This window comes from Polypterus senegalus, chromosome 7, assembly GCF_016835505.1.
Source record: "Polypterus senegalus isolate Bchr_013 chromosome 7, ASM1683550v1, whole genome shotgun sequence".
Classification (NCBI taxonomy): domain Eukaryota; kingdom Metazoa; phylum Chordata; class Cladistia; order Polypteriformes; family Polypteridae; genus Polypterus; species Polypterus senegalus.
The window spans coordinates 145,633,128-145,649,334 of NC_053160.1; the positions used below are offsets into that span (position 1 = coordinate 145,633,128).

The following is a 16,207-nucleotide window of genomic DNA, read 5'->3' on the forward strand; positions in this document are numbered from 1 at the left end:
GATGGTGATAACCTCAATAGACATGTTAATGGGGGTACGGTTGGAATGATAAAGGAAATGGGTACCTGAACAATGTAAAGTAAGTCTAAAATACCTACACAATAACTATAATCGTAATAAATGAACAATAAAACAGCAGAGAAGCCGTGGATTAAATAAAAAGGCTGTAGTTATCAGCAGGGAGACGTGAATCCCGTGGCGAAGCAAGGAAGGGAATGTAGAGACTGGAGCGACGGACGGCCTTATATAGGCAGGCAGCCAACAACGTGGGAGGCGTTGGGATGGGGACCAACGCCGCTCACACGGTGACCGTGCGGCAGGCTATGGACGTATATATGTATGTACGTAGGATTCAGTTAGCGTTGGGAACCCGCGCACCAAATTTCTTGACGATGGGCCCATAAGTAACAAAGACCGTTGAAAAGTTCAATATGGCGGCCGACAGTGGCATCTTACCACCGGAATAAGTACCAAATTTCAGCCTTCTACCTACACAGGAAGTTGGAGAATTAGTGACGTTGGAAAAGTTCAATATGGCGGCTGACAGTGGCGTCATACCACCGAAATAAGTACGTACATTGGTTTCGGTTAGCGCAGGGAAGCCGCCTACCAAATTTTGTGAAGATGGGGCCATGAATAAGAAAGTTCAACATGGCGGACATTGTTGACCGTTATGACCGTTACTCGTAGAATTTCAAAATGAAACCTGCTTAACTTTTGTAAGTAAGCCATAAGGAATGAGCCTGTCAAATTTCAGCCTCCTACCTACTCAGGAAGTTGGAGAATTAGTGACGATGGAAAGTTCAATATGGTGTCCGACAGTGGCGTCATACCACCGAAATAAGTACATACATCGGTTTTGGTTAGCGCAGGGAAGCCGCCTACCAAATTTCGTGAAGATGGGGCCATAAATAAGAAAGCTCAACATGGCAGACTTTTGTCGACCGTTATGTGTAGAATTTCGAAATGAAACCTGCTTAACTTTTGTAAGTAAGCTGTAAGGAATAAGCCTGCCAAATTTCAGCCTTCTACCTACACGGTAAGTTGGAGAATTAGCGATGAGTGAGTCAGTGAGTGAGTGAGTGAGTGAATGAGGGAGGGCTTTGCCTTTTATTAGTATACAGTAGATGAATATGTTCAATAGTGTGACTGTTCCTTTTTACAAGTACATATCTCTAAGACCAAGGACAATGCTTTAGATTTTGGATGTTCCCCTTCTTCCACTCTCTAAACAACAATAATAAAAGCGGGTAGTGTGGACATGGTAAGGCAATAAAATAATTCTGGAAACAATCATAAGGGCGAACCTTTGATCGTAACACAGATTCAATGTGGAAGACGGGAAAGAAACAGCTGTCCTCTAAAGAAACTAAATGTTTAAAGTTACAAAACCAAATTAAATATTTTTTCTAAGTCTTTTATTGAATCTTTTGTCTAATTCGTTTTTATATAATGGTTTTGAAACCTTAGAATTAAGAACATGAATCTTGTCTAAACAATATTGTCAAAATTAGCTGTAAAATTATTAGTTAGCAGTAGCCCTCTGTTACCGCGTTATGTCACAAACGAGGTAGGAAGAAGGCTTACTTGATTTTTTGGGCAGTAGTCATCTACTTTTTCTTAAGTTTCATTTTTTGCCATTGGGCTGCAGATTCACGTTCCTGTGTGCAAACAGCAACAGATTTAAGAACTCTTTTATTCCAAGAGTTATAAGCATTTTGAATTCTAGTTATAGGGATACAGCTGTTAAAGATAATACAGTGCATCCGGAAAGAATTCACAGCACATCACTTTTTCCACATTTTGTTATGTTACAGCCTTATTCCAAAATGGATTAAATTCATTTTTTTCCTCAGAATTCTACACACAACACCCCATAATGACAACATGGAAAATGTTTACTTGAGATTTTTGCAAATTTATTAAATATAAAAAAATTGAAAAAGCACATATACATAAGTATTCACAGCCTTTGTCATGAAGCTCAAAATTGAGCTCAGGTGCATCTTGTTTCCCCTGATCATCCTTGAGCTGTTTCTGCAACCTAATTGGAGTCTAACTGTTGTAAATTCAGTTGATTGGACATGATTTGGAAAGGCACACACCTGTCTATATAAGGTCCCACAGTTGACAGTCAATGTCAGAGCACAAACCAAGCATGAAGTCAAAGGAATTGTCTGTAGACCTCCGAGACAGGATTGTCTCGAGGCACAAATTTGGGGAAGGTTACAGAAACATTTCTGCTGCTTTGAAGGTCCCAATGAGCACAGTGGCCTCCATCATCTGTAAGTGGAAGAAGTTTTGAAACCACCAGGACTCTTCCTAGAGCTGGCCAGCCATCTAAACTGAGCAAATGGGGGGGAGAAGTGCCTTAGTCAGGGAGGTGACCAAGAACCCGATGGTCACTCTGTCAGAGCTCCAGAGGTCCTCTGTGGAGAGAGGAGAACCTTCCAGAAGGACAACCATCTCTGCAGTAATCCACCAATCAGGCCTGTATGGTAGAGTGGTCAGACGGAAGCCACTCCTCAGTAAAAGGCACATGGCAGCCCGCCTGGAGTTTGCCAAAAGGAGTCTCAGACCATGAGAAACAAAATTCTCTGGTTTGATGAGACAAAGATTGAACTCACGTTTGGAGAAAACCAGGCACCACTGATCGCCAGGCCAATGCCATCCCTACAGTGAAGCATGGTGGTGGCAGCATCATGCTGTGGGGATGTTTTTCAGCGGCAGGAACTGGGAGACTAGTCAGGATAAAGGGAAAGATGACTGCAGCAATGTACAGAGACATCCTGGATGAAAACCTGCTCCAGAGCGCTCTTGACCTCAGACTGGGGTGACGGTTCATCTTTCAGCAGAACAACGACCCTAAGCACACAGCCAAGATATCAAAGGAGTGGCTTCAGGACATCTCTGTTAATGTCCTTGAATGGCGCAGCTAGAGCCCAGACTTGAATCCGATTGAACATCTCTGGAGAGATCTTAAAATGGCTGTGCACCGACGCTTCCCATCCAACCTGATGGTGCTTGAGAAGTGCTACAAAGAGGAATGGGCGAAATTGGCCAAGGGTAGGGGTGCCAAGCTTGTGGCATCATACTCAAAAAGACTTGAGGCTGTAATTGCTGCCAAAGGTGCATCGACAAAATATTGAGCAAAGGCTGTGAATACTGATGTACATGTGATTTCTCAGTTTTTTATTTTTAATAAATTTGCAAAAACCTCAAGTAAACTTTTTTCATGTTGTCATTATGTGTTGTGTTGTTATGGGTGTTGTGTGTAGAATTCTGAGGAAAAAAAATGAATTTAATCCATTCATCAATTCATCAAAAGTGATGCACTGTGAATACTTTCCGGATGTACTGTATGTTTATTTGTACAAATCTTGTGGGTTTGTGTACAGATTATAACAATTACTGTCATATGTTGTGTCTTGGCTTATTTTCTTGTAACCGTGTAGCACATATTATCTACTGGCATAATAAAATCTAACCTAAGCTAAAAGAGAGGCTAGTGGCAACACTTTCTAGCTGCCAAAGGGCACACAGATGCAGAGAGAAAGGAGTGGGAATGTGCTCTCTCACTAGCAGAACAAGGTGACTAAAGGTTCAAGTTCAACAGGGGTCTGAGACAATCATCCATTCGACAGAGACCTAGCCTGAATATTCCAGAAGCAAATGTTGGATACCCCAGGAGCAGATGTTACACTCCCATCACTCTGGATGAGGTTGAAGCAATCTCATGGCAGGAAGGAGAGTGACTATTGATGGTGAACAGAACAGAGGCCATGATTGAGACATTGTAGGTTTGATTTTTTGAAGTTTACTTATAATCTGTTTTCTCTGTGTATATCACAACATGTACTTTATTTAATGTTGATATTGGCAAAGTTTTTGTCACAATATTGCTTTCTTGCTATAATTCTGGGAATGATGGGCTCGCATAGATGCCTTCTTCTATTAGAGAAAATATATATGTAAAGAGATTAAAAGTATAAAAAACTAAGAACAGCCAGTAATGAAAAAAGTAAACAAACATGGCTTTTGGCAACCTTTAACAAAGGATTGTATGAAAACCCTACTGTATATGTGAAATCAGTAAAAACATAATGGTGGCAGTGATAAGCCTTGCCATACAAAAGTTGAAGAAACCTTGGATTAATTCCTTGTCCTGCTCAGAGTCTGCATCTTCCTCATGTGTGTGTGTGTGTGTGGTTTTCCTCTGGGCAATCCAGAACAACCCACTCCCAACCTTCCCCAACCCCACCAACCATAGATATATCTTTTTGTCCAAGGCTGTTTTTTGTCTGTAGTCCATTTAACACAATAACTGCTATTTCAAATTATCCAGCAAAGTTCCACTTCAGAAAATACAACTTACTTGTTTTCATTGGTAGGGTCATATCTTGGGAATGGATCTGGATCATTGTCATTAAAATCATAACTTGCAGCAGGATCCTAAATACATGTAAAAGGTAAAAAAAAAATGTTGTAAAAGAATATTAAAATCATTCTACTGTAGTATTGATAAAACAGAAATTTACCACAATATTTTTTTCAAATAAAAAGGTGCTCCCAATGTAGCAAAAGGCTTTGCACTGTTCATAGACAAAGAAACACAAGTAAAACTTGCCAACAACAAAGACACTAGACAGTGTGCCTTACTAGCCAATACAGCTCCAAGGAGAAGGAAATTGAGCACATGAAGCATGTAATTTTATTGTACAGTCCCAATTTGAAAAAAGAATTATTACTGAAATTTTCATTTATCAGATCAGATACTAAAAATTTCAAAAGTTAATTTATTTTTGCCTATCATCATGTCCTTGTATTTTCCCGATTTAGCAGTGGCTTTTGGCAAACTCAACAAAAAATCTCTTATTTTAACAGATGAAAATGTTTACTTTTATAATGAACTTTTGATACATTTAATTGGTAAATAAAATTTCAGACTGTCAATAAATCTAAATGGTGTTTACAAAGGAATAAAAATATCTTAACACTACTGGTCTTGAAGTATATAAGCATTGTCTTAGTACCACAGTACTAAGTTTATGTATCATGACTGGAATTTTGATGTGCCCGGTGATAACTAAAAAGACATGCTTTTCTAATTCTCATTCTAAACAACAAATTCTGCAGATTAATCAAAACCCTACCTGGATGACTCATTATTTATTATGATAATGACCTTCTTACAATATATTCACATAATGTATATACCCTTGTGTATACAAAACAAGAGGTAACTAACATTTGAATCATAAAATGAATGTATTCAAATATTCTATCTTACCAAAAAGTCATGTTGTATAAAATTCAAGTTTTTAATAACAATGCAGCAAATCAAGTCCTATTTTAGGGCAGTGTGCAAATATTTCACATTAATTATAGCAATACCATAATAAAGATATAGTACACAAAAAAGACAAAACCAGAAAAGCCTGAGCATAAAGGCCTACCTACACTAAGGCTGTCATTAACTATCCTATGAGGTGGTCAGTCCACTTTCACACAGTGAGATGCAAATAGCTTGTCAAACTTTCAATTTACAAAACACCTCTTATGTTGGCCTTCCTTCCTCCTGCCAGTTAAACTTTCTTCAATCACTCTTCCCTTCTCTAAGCTCAACCTAAGACTTTTAAGAAGGGGCTTTAAACTTGGGGCCTGTATCTCTTCCAAGTAACCCAAACTTCATGTATTATTAAGCTGTTTTACCACTGTTCTTTACAGATGAGATACTTTTTTGTGCCCTTGTGAGGTAAACATATATCATCATTTAGTAACTTGGTGGACATCAAATAAAACTACAGTATTTATTATTCATGGGTTTGCCCAACCCAATGCTATTGTGGTGGCACCACCTCCTGGTTATGATGGGTATAATTAGCCTTATTTCTTTTGCAGGAGGCAATGCTGTTGAGAAATTTCGACAAATCAAAAAGAAATTTTCAACAAAAAACAAAAAAAAAAAAACAAGCATACTTGCACCACATAAATATATGTCTGTATGATAATATTTCATCCCCTAATCAAGTGCAGTGATGACTATTACTTTGCCTATAATGCTTTTTCTCAACTCTAGGACAACACAAGTCTTTCTTTAAACATATCTTTGAAAACTGTGCCTTTACAAGTTTGTTTTTTCTTTACATTTTATTTTTCTTTTCTGTAAACAGGTAATCGGCTTAATTAAATGAAACTTGCACATAGGATGGTTAAAATATGACTGTTATCATGAACCAGCACTACTTCATTTACATTTAATCCAAGAAGAAAACAAACAAAACAACTAAATATGCTTACATAGTTTGAATAGATGTCTGTATGATTCCACTCTAGTCCATCATCAAGTACTGTTATGACCACACCTTTGCCTGTAATGCCTTTCTTCCATACAGGGAGAACATGGAGATCCAGTTTAGGTAGTGAAGGTGAAGTCCTTGTATCTTGCTTAAGTAAGAAATTAAAGATTGAAAACATGTAAACTACTTTATTTTTAATACTTATAACTACAAAAATTACCTTGCAAGAGAGCTCTGAACATTAAAAAATATCTTACAATCTTAGTGAGGATAATTTAATATAATACGGCTTTTCTTTTAGCCAAAGCACCAAGGATTAAGATTTTAAGATAAACCACATACCCTTATTTATTTCCACTACCATTTTTCTATAACTTTCACAGCTCATTTGACTTCTACTTACATCAATCAGAATGCTTTAAGAAAAACCATGGTATCTTTATTATTTAGGGTGACCAGATTTACAAAGACCCGAAACAGGACGCAACACAGTGATCAAGCAAGAGCAGTAAACATAAATTATTTATCATTTAGTATGACATAGCACTTTGAAATAACAGGTCAGTTATATTTCTCATGATCACCTTCAAACATTAATATTGTAACTGTTTCCCTGCAATATGTAATTTAAAATATCATGAAGACACCAGAGAAAAACACAGTGGTGCAATGATTACTTTTATTTGATCCTGGCTCAAAACCTGATTCTGGGACTGTCTGGAAGGAGTTTGCATATTCTCTCCTGATCTTTTTTACTTCGGTGACTCTGATTTTATCCCAAAGATAATAATAAGGTTGATAGGGTACTCTTAATTGTTCCAATATGAATGACCATGGGCAGGTACTGTGAGTGAGTATGCCCTAAACTGGACTTTGACCATTTTCAATTCCATTCATTTACCAGCTCCCCATCACCCTGTACTGTACAGTATAAACAGGTTAGAAAATAAATGGGTGAATTAGTGGACACTCCATATAGTTACTTCTTGTTATTCACAATGAAGGTGGTATAGTACTGAATATAAGAATTTGACTGAAAGGAATATGAAATGTGTGGGGTGAATGGCTCTTCAGTGCATTACCATTGTGCATGAGGACACATAATATCTTACAGTGCTTTAGTGGGGAATTAATTTTTTTCAGTATTATTGGCCATCATGTTAAGTATGCATCAGAATGTTAAGATAGATAGATAGATAGATAGATAGATAGATAGATAGATAGATAGATAGATAGATAGATTACTTTATTAATCCCAAGGGGAAATTCACAAAGCCGTGTTGACGTATAGACATACCTTAGAACTTGAATTTAATACTACATTTTTTTGGAGTTCTTTTTAATGTATTACTGTATTTGAACACATTATAACAATTCTTAATAAGGTAAACATAACATCATAATATTTAAAGCACTTTTGTGTCATATGATAAAAAGAAGTACAGTACAAGGTATTATTATGTATGTGGTGATGTGGTGATATATTAATAAGATACACTGTACAAACTCTAAATTTTAAAAATGTAAAACATGTTATACACCCTACCCAAGTTTATTGATTATTACATTTTGGGAATATTTTCCAGCACAAGAGAATCTAGTTAAGACATTGAAAATGTGAGGCATTTTAAAGAAAACAGGATGAATCACACATGAAACGGAAAAACATACAACCTTTACACCTGCCAAGTGTTACTTCAGTTTGTGACTCATCTTAGATCCATTGTTGTCTCAATGAAAAATCTGAATCCTTGGAGATCAAACTTATTTTTATTATATTTGGATAATTTTATACAAGCCCTTAAACATTAGCACTTCAGTAATAGCCACAGTTATATGAAAGTAAAAAAAAAAGATATTAGGAGCAACACAAACAGGTGCATATATTTTATTCAGTATAAAAATAAAAAGGGCTGGATTCCATACTGTACCTTATGCTGCCAGGAACAGCTCTACCTAAGGTATTTGGTAAAAGGGTAGATGATTTAAATGTCATTTTCTGCACTACACTGAAATATACACTGACTGTAGAACTACTTAATTTCCTTTATTAAACAAATAAAGCTCTACACATCACAAACTCATCCCCTACTAAGCTACAATAACAGAAGGTGTGTTGTTAATTATTTTGGTCACTTGTCAAAGCTCATACTCTGACTAAATGTTTAACTAGTATAAAACATTTTGACGCAATTTTCACATTCCCAAGATACAACGCATGGTATCCACAAAACAAAAATAAAAATAAGTACAGTATGTGCATCATACTCTACCAGCTTGATTACTGCTTATGTGACTTGTTTGTGTATCCAGTAAATTGGTTAATATATTATAAGGTATGCAAATCTCTGTTATGATAATTTTAAACAGGTGACCCTGCTGAGATTATACTTTTACTGTTCTCAAAAAATAAAATTGGATCTTGGTCAGTTTCATTTTGATTTTAAACTTTTCGTTTGAATATTTAAATCATGTTATGCACTGTGGAGTTTTCTACAGTTCCACTCACAGCTTCAGACCTGTTCTCAACATTTTTCTCTCTTTTCTATGCTATGAGATTTAGACCTTTTCTTCCTACACTTTAAAGCTCTGGGATTATTATTATTATTGAAATGTGTAATTAAACTTTGGGCAATCAAAAAATGCAACAGTTCAAATATTTTATGGATGTAAACCACCTTTCTGTTAGTCCTATATATTAAAGTCTGGTATAGAGTTTACTCTGTTAAAATAGTTTGTGACACACTGGACAATATTTTGGCATATTACAAGCAAACTTATACTGTATTTGAAAACCTGAAAAATATTTTGCTACATGATAATGAAACCTTACATTTAATTTATTTTTTATTTCCTTCCATTTCTTTTTATTATATTCAAATTACATTACATTTTTTGATTTTTTGTGTATATTACAGGATTTTGAAATTGAGTTCTTTGAGCACACCTTTTTTGAAAAGATAAAAAGGCCTTTTTGTGGAATTAAGCACAACTGCTTTAATTGAAGCTTCTCCATGGAAATGCCAAACAAAATGGCAGGACTGCAACATTTTTTCTGCTACCATAAAAAATACTAACTTTGGCAAGAGAAACATTTAATATAATTTTATTATAACCCTGTCATGCAGTGACTTCATTAAAGTAAATTATTTAATCCTTTAGAAATAACTTGACAGACAGCTAGATTCCAGATATGCAAACTTGAAGAAGCACATATATAGACTTTATTTGCTGTAGGGTATATTATATATATTTGGGCCTTAACAAATATTGGCACAAATCCATTGTTAATATCATCTAAAAATGGTTATGCTTTTTAATGTGTGCCTCCAGTCTTCTTCAATTTACAAAATAAGGAGCATTTGCCTAGAAAGAAACAGGAACAGGAGCTATTTTACATCAGACATTTTTAAACATCTCCTATACTAATAAGAGGACAGTGCCTTCATACTTCATACAAGCAGAATATACAGTATATTGAGGTTCAGCCAGCCATGTCTTTAAATGGCTTGCTAACAACAGACATTCATATTAAGACAGGCAAATAGGTCATTATTAATTGTCCCATCATTCCCGTCACATGTAAGGTGTGTCTCACACCTGTGTCCTGAGATAATACATGTATGGAACTAAAATCCAGTTCTCCAGTACATTTTAAGCATGGAGAAGTCTAAATGGCAACGACAGGGTCAAATATCCACTGGGGAAATATAACTGGCTTCATGTATTCACACAGATGGCTCATGGTTCCATCATCCTGGTTTAAATGTATCAATGAGTAACTCTTTTATATAATTTGCTCTCCAAATGTTTGAGTTAAATTCTTCACCAGTTATGCTGATTTATCTTCTTTTTATCAGTGTCGAGCCTGTTAAGTTAACTTGCAATTCTAAATTAGACCTGCATGGCTATATATGTCCTCTGATATACTTAAGACCAGCCCAGGACTGGATTCCGCCTTGTTGTACATAGCCGAGACAGTTCTCCTGTAAACCTGAACTGTATTAAGCAGATGGGAATGTTTTGATATTACATTGCATTTACATACTGTATGTACAGTATATGTAGTGTTAAGAAACATAGCTAAAGTTAGACCTCTTATATCATTGAAAGATGCGGAGAAATTAATTCACGCTTTTGTTTTCAGTAGACTAGATTACTGTAACGCACTCCTCTCAGGACTACCCAAAAAAGACATAAATCACTTGCAACGAATGCAGAATGCAGCTGCTAGAATCCTAACTGGGAAAAGAAAATCCGAACACATTTCTCCAGTTTTGATGTCACTACACTGGTTGCCTGTGTCATTCAGGATTGACTTTAAAATACTGCTTATGGTTTATAAAGCCTTAAATAATCTCGCTCCATCTTATATATCGGAATGCCTGACACGTTATATTCCAAATCGTAACCTTAGATCTTCAAATGAGTGTCTCCTTATAATTCCAAAAGCTAAACTTAAAAGAAGTGGTGAGGCGGCCTTCTGCTGTTATGCACCTAAAATCTGGAATAGCCTGCCAATAGGAATTCGCCAGGCTAATACAGTAGAGCACTTTAAAACACTGCTGAAAACACATTACTTTAACTTGGCCTTTTTATAACTTCACTTTAACTTAATACTGATACTCTGTATGTTTAATTCTTCATAATAACTATTCACAGTGGCTCCAAAATCCATACTGACCCCTACTCTCTCTTCTGTTTCTTTTTCCGGTTTCTTTGTGGTGGTGGCCTGCGCCACCACCACCTACTCAAAGCATCATGATGCACCAACATTGATGGACTGAAAGCCAGAAGTCTACGTGACCATCATCATCAGGTCCTTCCATGAAAACCCTAAATACAAAGAGGACTGTTTGACTTATGTTAGGTAGATTGCCCAGAGGGGACTGGGCGGTCTCTTGGTCTGGAACCCCTACAGATTTTATTTTTTTCTCCAGCCTTTGGAGTTTTTTTGTTTTTTCTGTCCACCCCGGCCATCGGACCTTACTCTTATTCTATGTTAATTAATGTTGACTTATGTTTATTTTTTACTGTGTCTTCTATTTTTCTATTCATTTTGTAATTCATTGTATGAATATGTGCTATATAAATAAATGTTGATTGATTGATTGATTGATTGATTGATACACAAATGAATAGGGGACATCTCTCCTTTCTGTCTTCAGAATAGGTGGTGGAATGAAAGAGGAACTGTGACATTACTTCTTCTTTCACCAGCAAACCTACCTCTTCCTACTAGAGGCCAGGTTAAGAACACCACCATCAGAAGTAGTCAGTCAGTGTATAACTCCCGCCTTAAGAATACATTTTAACATAGCACTTGTTTTCGATTATTTTTTTTTTGTCCTTTTGGCCAATTCATCTACCAATATACAGAGTTCACCATCTCTTTACCTCTGTCATGTTGTCATTCTTACAGTGCTGATGGAACACATTTAGTGCACTCCATTAATTAGTAGTTTATGTTTATCCAAACTGTAATGTTCATGCCCTGTATTTCAATTATGATTAGTACTTTATTCCCTTTGGATTCATATCTTGTTTACAGTAAGGGTAAGTGTCTGTTTAAAATGCTTTAATTATAATAATTTTGTTGGTCTTAGTACAATTTTTTTGTTTAAATCCTGTAGGCCACTTTGCAATGGTTTACTCATACTTGCACTGTTTGAACTCAGCAATACTTTGAATGGTAATTTTAATGTTTTGATGTTATTTTACTTTAGTTTTAAGTAAATAAATAAGACCTGTTTTCCTTAACTGTTGTTTCCATTAATCTCATTAGTAAGCTACAATTAATATCCTATTATCAAGACCAAGCTAGATCAATAAGACTTTTACAAACACATTTTTACAGGATGCAAAATATCGTCTAATTATTGTAATCATCACAGTCCTAGAAAATATCCAGATACCATTTTTTGCCAATATCGCACACCCCTATTTGGAGCATCTAGAATCATTACCATCTTAAAAAGAAACCCTTGCCTTTGGTGGAACCTGGCCATTACTAATAAGATGACTACAACAACAATGTTTTCTTTTCTTTCTGATGAGCTTCTTTTTCAAATCTGCAATTGCTCAAACTCTGTCTTTTCAGTTGTACTTCAATACTACTACCCGAGATCCAGCTTAGAACTATATCTCCTTGATTACCTTTGCCAACAATTCAAAGAAATAAAGCCAATTTTCAAGGGTACCAGAAGATTCCCAAGACCTACCAACTTTACTCCTCATCAATGCCCTTCCTCATCACATAACCAGAAACATTTTTAGAACTTTTACAGTGACAAGACCATGCTATTAAGTGAGCATTTTTAATTAAGCCACAGTGACATGTCAATTCAACTAACATCTTCAAGAGACAGGGCTGAATAAGGTGACATTTAATAGCTTTAACGATTACAAGTGTATCAAAGATAAAACCACAAGCTGAAATTCATGTCTAAACTGCTTTAATGCTTTACTTTCTGGGATATCTGACAAGACACTACAGTTATTGTGATTGAACAAAATCCTAACAGTTCAACAATAGCAAGTCACCTTTGTTGAGGAGAAATTAAACTGCCCCTCGGCTTCATTCCATGTGACATCTAAGATTGAACTATCAAATAAGTTCAAACTAGGCATATTCTTTAAATTTATCAACTGACAGTTTTCAGAAGGGTGGAAATATAGAATACATAGTATCTTTAGTAAGCTATAACAGTCTAATACAATATATAACAGATCACAACAATACATGAAGGCATTTCTATTGTTTTTTTAGCAGAACAATATGAGAGTTTGACGATGTAAATAAAACACTAATACAGTAGTGACCTTGTGGATAATTTGAAGAGATCAAGTGACATTTGGTTTAAACATATCAGCAGGACACTGCTAATATATCACATAACATTATATAAATATTTGTGATGCAAGCACTAAATTATTTATAGTCCTATTATCTATGCAGCATACAGTATATAAAGCTATGTGTCCCTAATTGACTCATTGACTGACTAGAAATTCTTGCCTATTTGAAGACCACCTAAAGAAAAACAGCTTTCACTAATGAATCAATAGAATGGCTCTGAGCCCAGAAAAATCCAGTCTCAATGGAAAGTTAATTTACAGTGGATTCATAAAGTATTCAGAACCCTTCACATTCTGCACACTTTATTGTGTTGTAGATGCAAGTTTAAATGAATAAAGTTGCCATTTGTGTCTATCACTCTAAATTAAATAACCCCTAATGAAAAAGATGAAAACATATTCAGAAAGGTCTGCAAATTTATTTAAACTAAAAATAACATAAATCTCTTATTTTCATAAGTTTTCAGACCCTTTGCTGTGGTACTCAAAATTCTAGTCAGGTGCATCCTGTTTGCTTTAACTATCCTTTAGAGGTGTCTAGAACTTCACTGTAGTCCATCTGTGGCAAACTTAATTGCTTGTACATAGTTTAGAAAGACACACACCTATGTTTACAGTAAAATCCCGCAATTAACAATGTATGACAGAACAAAAAACAAAGTGTAGAAAGACACACATATGTATGTATAAGGTCCTGCAATTTACACTGTATGTCAGGCCAGGAAACAAGTCAAGAAGTAGCAGGAACTATCTGTAGTCCTAATTGTGCTGAGGTATAGATCAGGGCAAGGTTATAAAACCAAAAAGCTTTGAGTGCTCCTAGGAGCACATTTGCCTCAACTGGCCAAACTGAGCAACTGTGCAGAAAGAGCCTTGGCCAAGGAGGTGAACAAGAATCCAATGGTCACTCTAAAAGAGCTTCAGAAATCCTCTACTGAAATGGGTGAACCTGTCAGAAGGATGACTCCATTAATTAGGAGTTTATGGTAGAGTAGCTAACTCCTGCTTGCAGTTTGCCAAACAGCATTTAAAGGACTTTGTGAGCATGAGGAAAAAAAGATTCCGATCTAATGAGACAAACATTTAACTTTGGGAGAAACCCAAGCACTGTGTCTGACAAAGACCAGGCACTGCTCATCAACTGCTTTATATCATCCGTATGGTAAGGCATAGTTGTGGCAGTATCATGCTATTCGGGTGCTTCTCAGTGGCAGGGATAAAGAGACTGGTCAGAAGAGAGAGAATGATGATTGTAGCCAAACATGGAGTGGTCCTTAAAGAAAACCTGCTCCAGAATGCATGCAACCTCAGACTGGGGTAAGAGGTCACCTTTCAGTGTGAAAATGGCCCTAACTATACAAGAAAGATAATGCTGGAGTGGATTTGGGACAAGTTTTTGACTGTCCTTGCATATCCAAGCCAAAGCCCAGACTTAAATACCATAGAAAATGTATGGCAATACCTGAACATGGAAGTTTACAGATGCTTCCCATCCAATCTAATGGAGCTTGGATACCAGGAGGAATGGGAGAAACTATCCAAAGTTTGTAGAGACTTATCCAAGAACACTCAAAGCTATAATTGCTGCTAAAAGGGCTTCTACGAGGTACTCAATGTTCAGGTTTTGATTTTTAATAAATTTGCAAACCTTTCTGAAAACATTTTTTTACTTTGTCATTATGGGTTGTTTAGAGTAGATTGATTGGTAAAAATTGCAAATGTATCCATTTAAAATTAAATCCACAACACAATTAAGTGAGCAGAAAGCGAAGGGGTCTGAATTCTTTTAGAACATCTCTCTATTATATTAAAAAATCTTGGGACGAGACGAGACTTTTTCAGAGAGATGAGATGTGACTTTCTCAGAGAGACACTTTCACGTCCCGCGAGACAAAGAGTAGATGACAAAGTAAAATGTCGTGAAGAATTCAAAAACGTTGGTGCAATACACAGGCAGAGCAGGTGAGATATAATGGAAGTATGGGCGAAGCCCCCTAGTTTTCTACAATAATAGGAAATGGCCATCTTAATTACAGTCCCCAGTAACTGTTATAAGTCTACATTACTTTTGCTAACAATATGATAGGCTGAAATTGGAGAGGAGAATTAGTGAGTTGTGGAGGCAAAACAGACTGTTTAAGATATTTCTTTGGTATATCTGTAAATATATTACTTAGATTAAATTTCTATTTAATTTACACTTCCCTTTACAGACCGATCAATTCAGATCTATGCATAAGTATGAAATGTGCAAATACAGGTATTACCTTTAATCATACAAGAGCCTTTTCCGGGGCACTGTGCGCAAGGGAGGTCCAAACCCTTGCTAGGGCACCAGTCCATAGTAAAGCATAATTACAGTATATTCACAACTTTATTTGCTCACAAGTGGCCAATGTACAGTAAAACAGGAAACCTAAAAAGTTAGCAATGTTGGAGGAAACAGGAGTATATCAATAAATGACGCACCAACCTCAGTGTAATTCGCAAACTCTACATACACAGCAATCTGAATGAAAATCTAACTCTGGATTCTGTAGTTGTGAGGTACCAGTGCTAAACATAGCATTACTATGCCATTCAATTAGTAATACAATATAATAAATAAAAAAGGATTGTGTACTTCCTAAGCATTTTATTGCAACAGTGATTTTTTAAAGGAGTTTATTTTCTTATTCCACAAATTAATGTTTTGAAAACTGTTCATTTCATTTACAGTTTCCAATTATAGGTATACTACATCAGACAAAAAGTAAAAACCAAATCTAGAGGGCACACTCAGATTTATACTTGACCACATTTGCTCATACTAGGTAGATTTCCTATTACCAATTTACCCAACATGCACATGAAACCTGTAGTATATTGAGGAAAGACTAAAGTGAGAAGAATATGCAAATTCTGTACAGTCAATGACTTTCTTGGGGAATCAAAACAAAATTCCTGGAGCTATGAGGAAGTACAGGGTGGGCCATTTATATGGATACACTTTAATAAAATGGGAATGGTTGGTGATATTAACTTCCTGTTTGTGGCACATTAGTATATGT

The 16,207-nt window shown here is 35.9% G+C and overlaps 1 protein-coding gene across 1 annotated transcript in view; it reads right to left on the bottom strand.

Moving 5' to 3' along the window:
- pcsk1 (proprotein convertase subtilisin/kexin type 1) overlaps positions 1-16,207 on the bottom strand; it is a 59,138-nt gene that overhangs the window by 23,015 nt on the left and 19,916 nt on the right. The window contains exons 4-5 of the mRNA XM_039759382.1: positions 6,301-6,447; positions 4,376-4,452 (exon numbers count right to left, since the gene is read on the bottom strand). Of these exons, the coding sequence (XP_039615316.1) occupies positions 4,376-4,452; positions 6,301-6,447 (224 nt within the window). The remainder of the gene's footprint in view (positions 1-4,375; positions 4,453-6,300; positions 6,448-16,207) is intronic.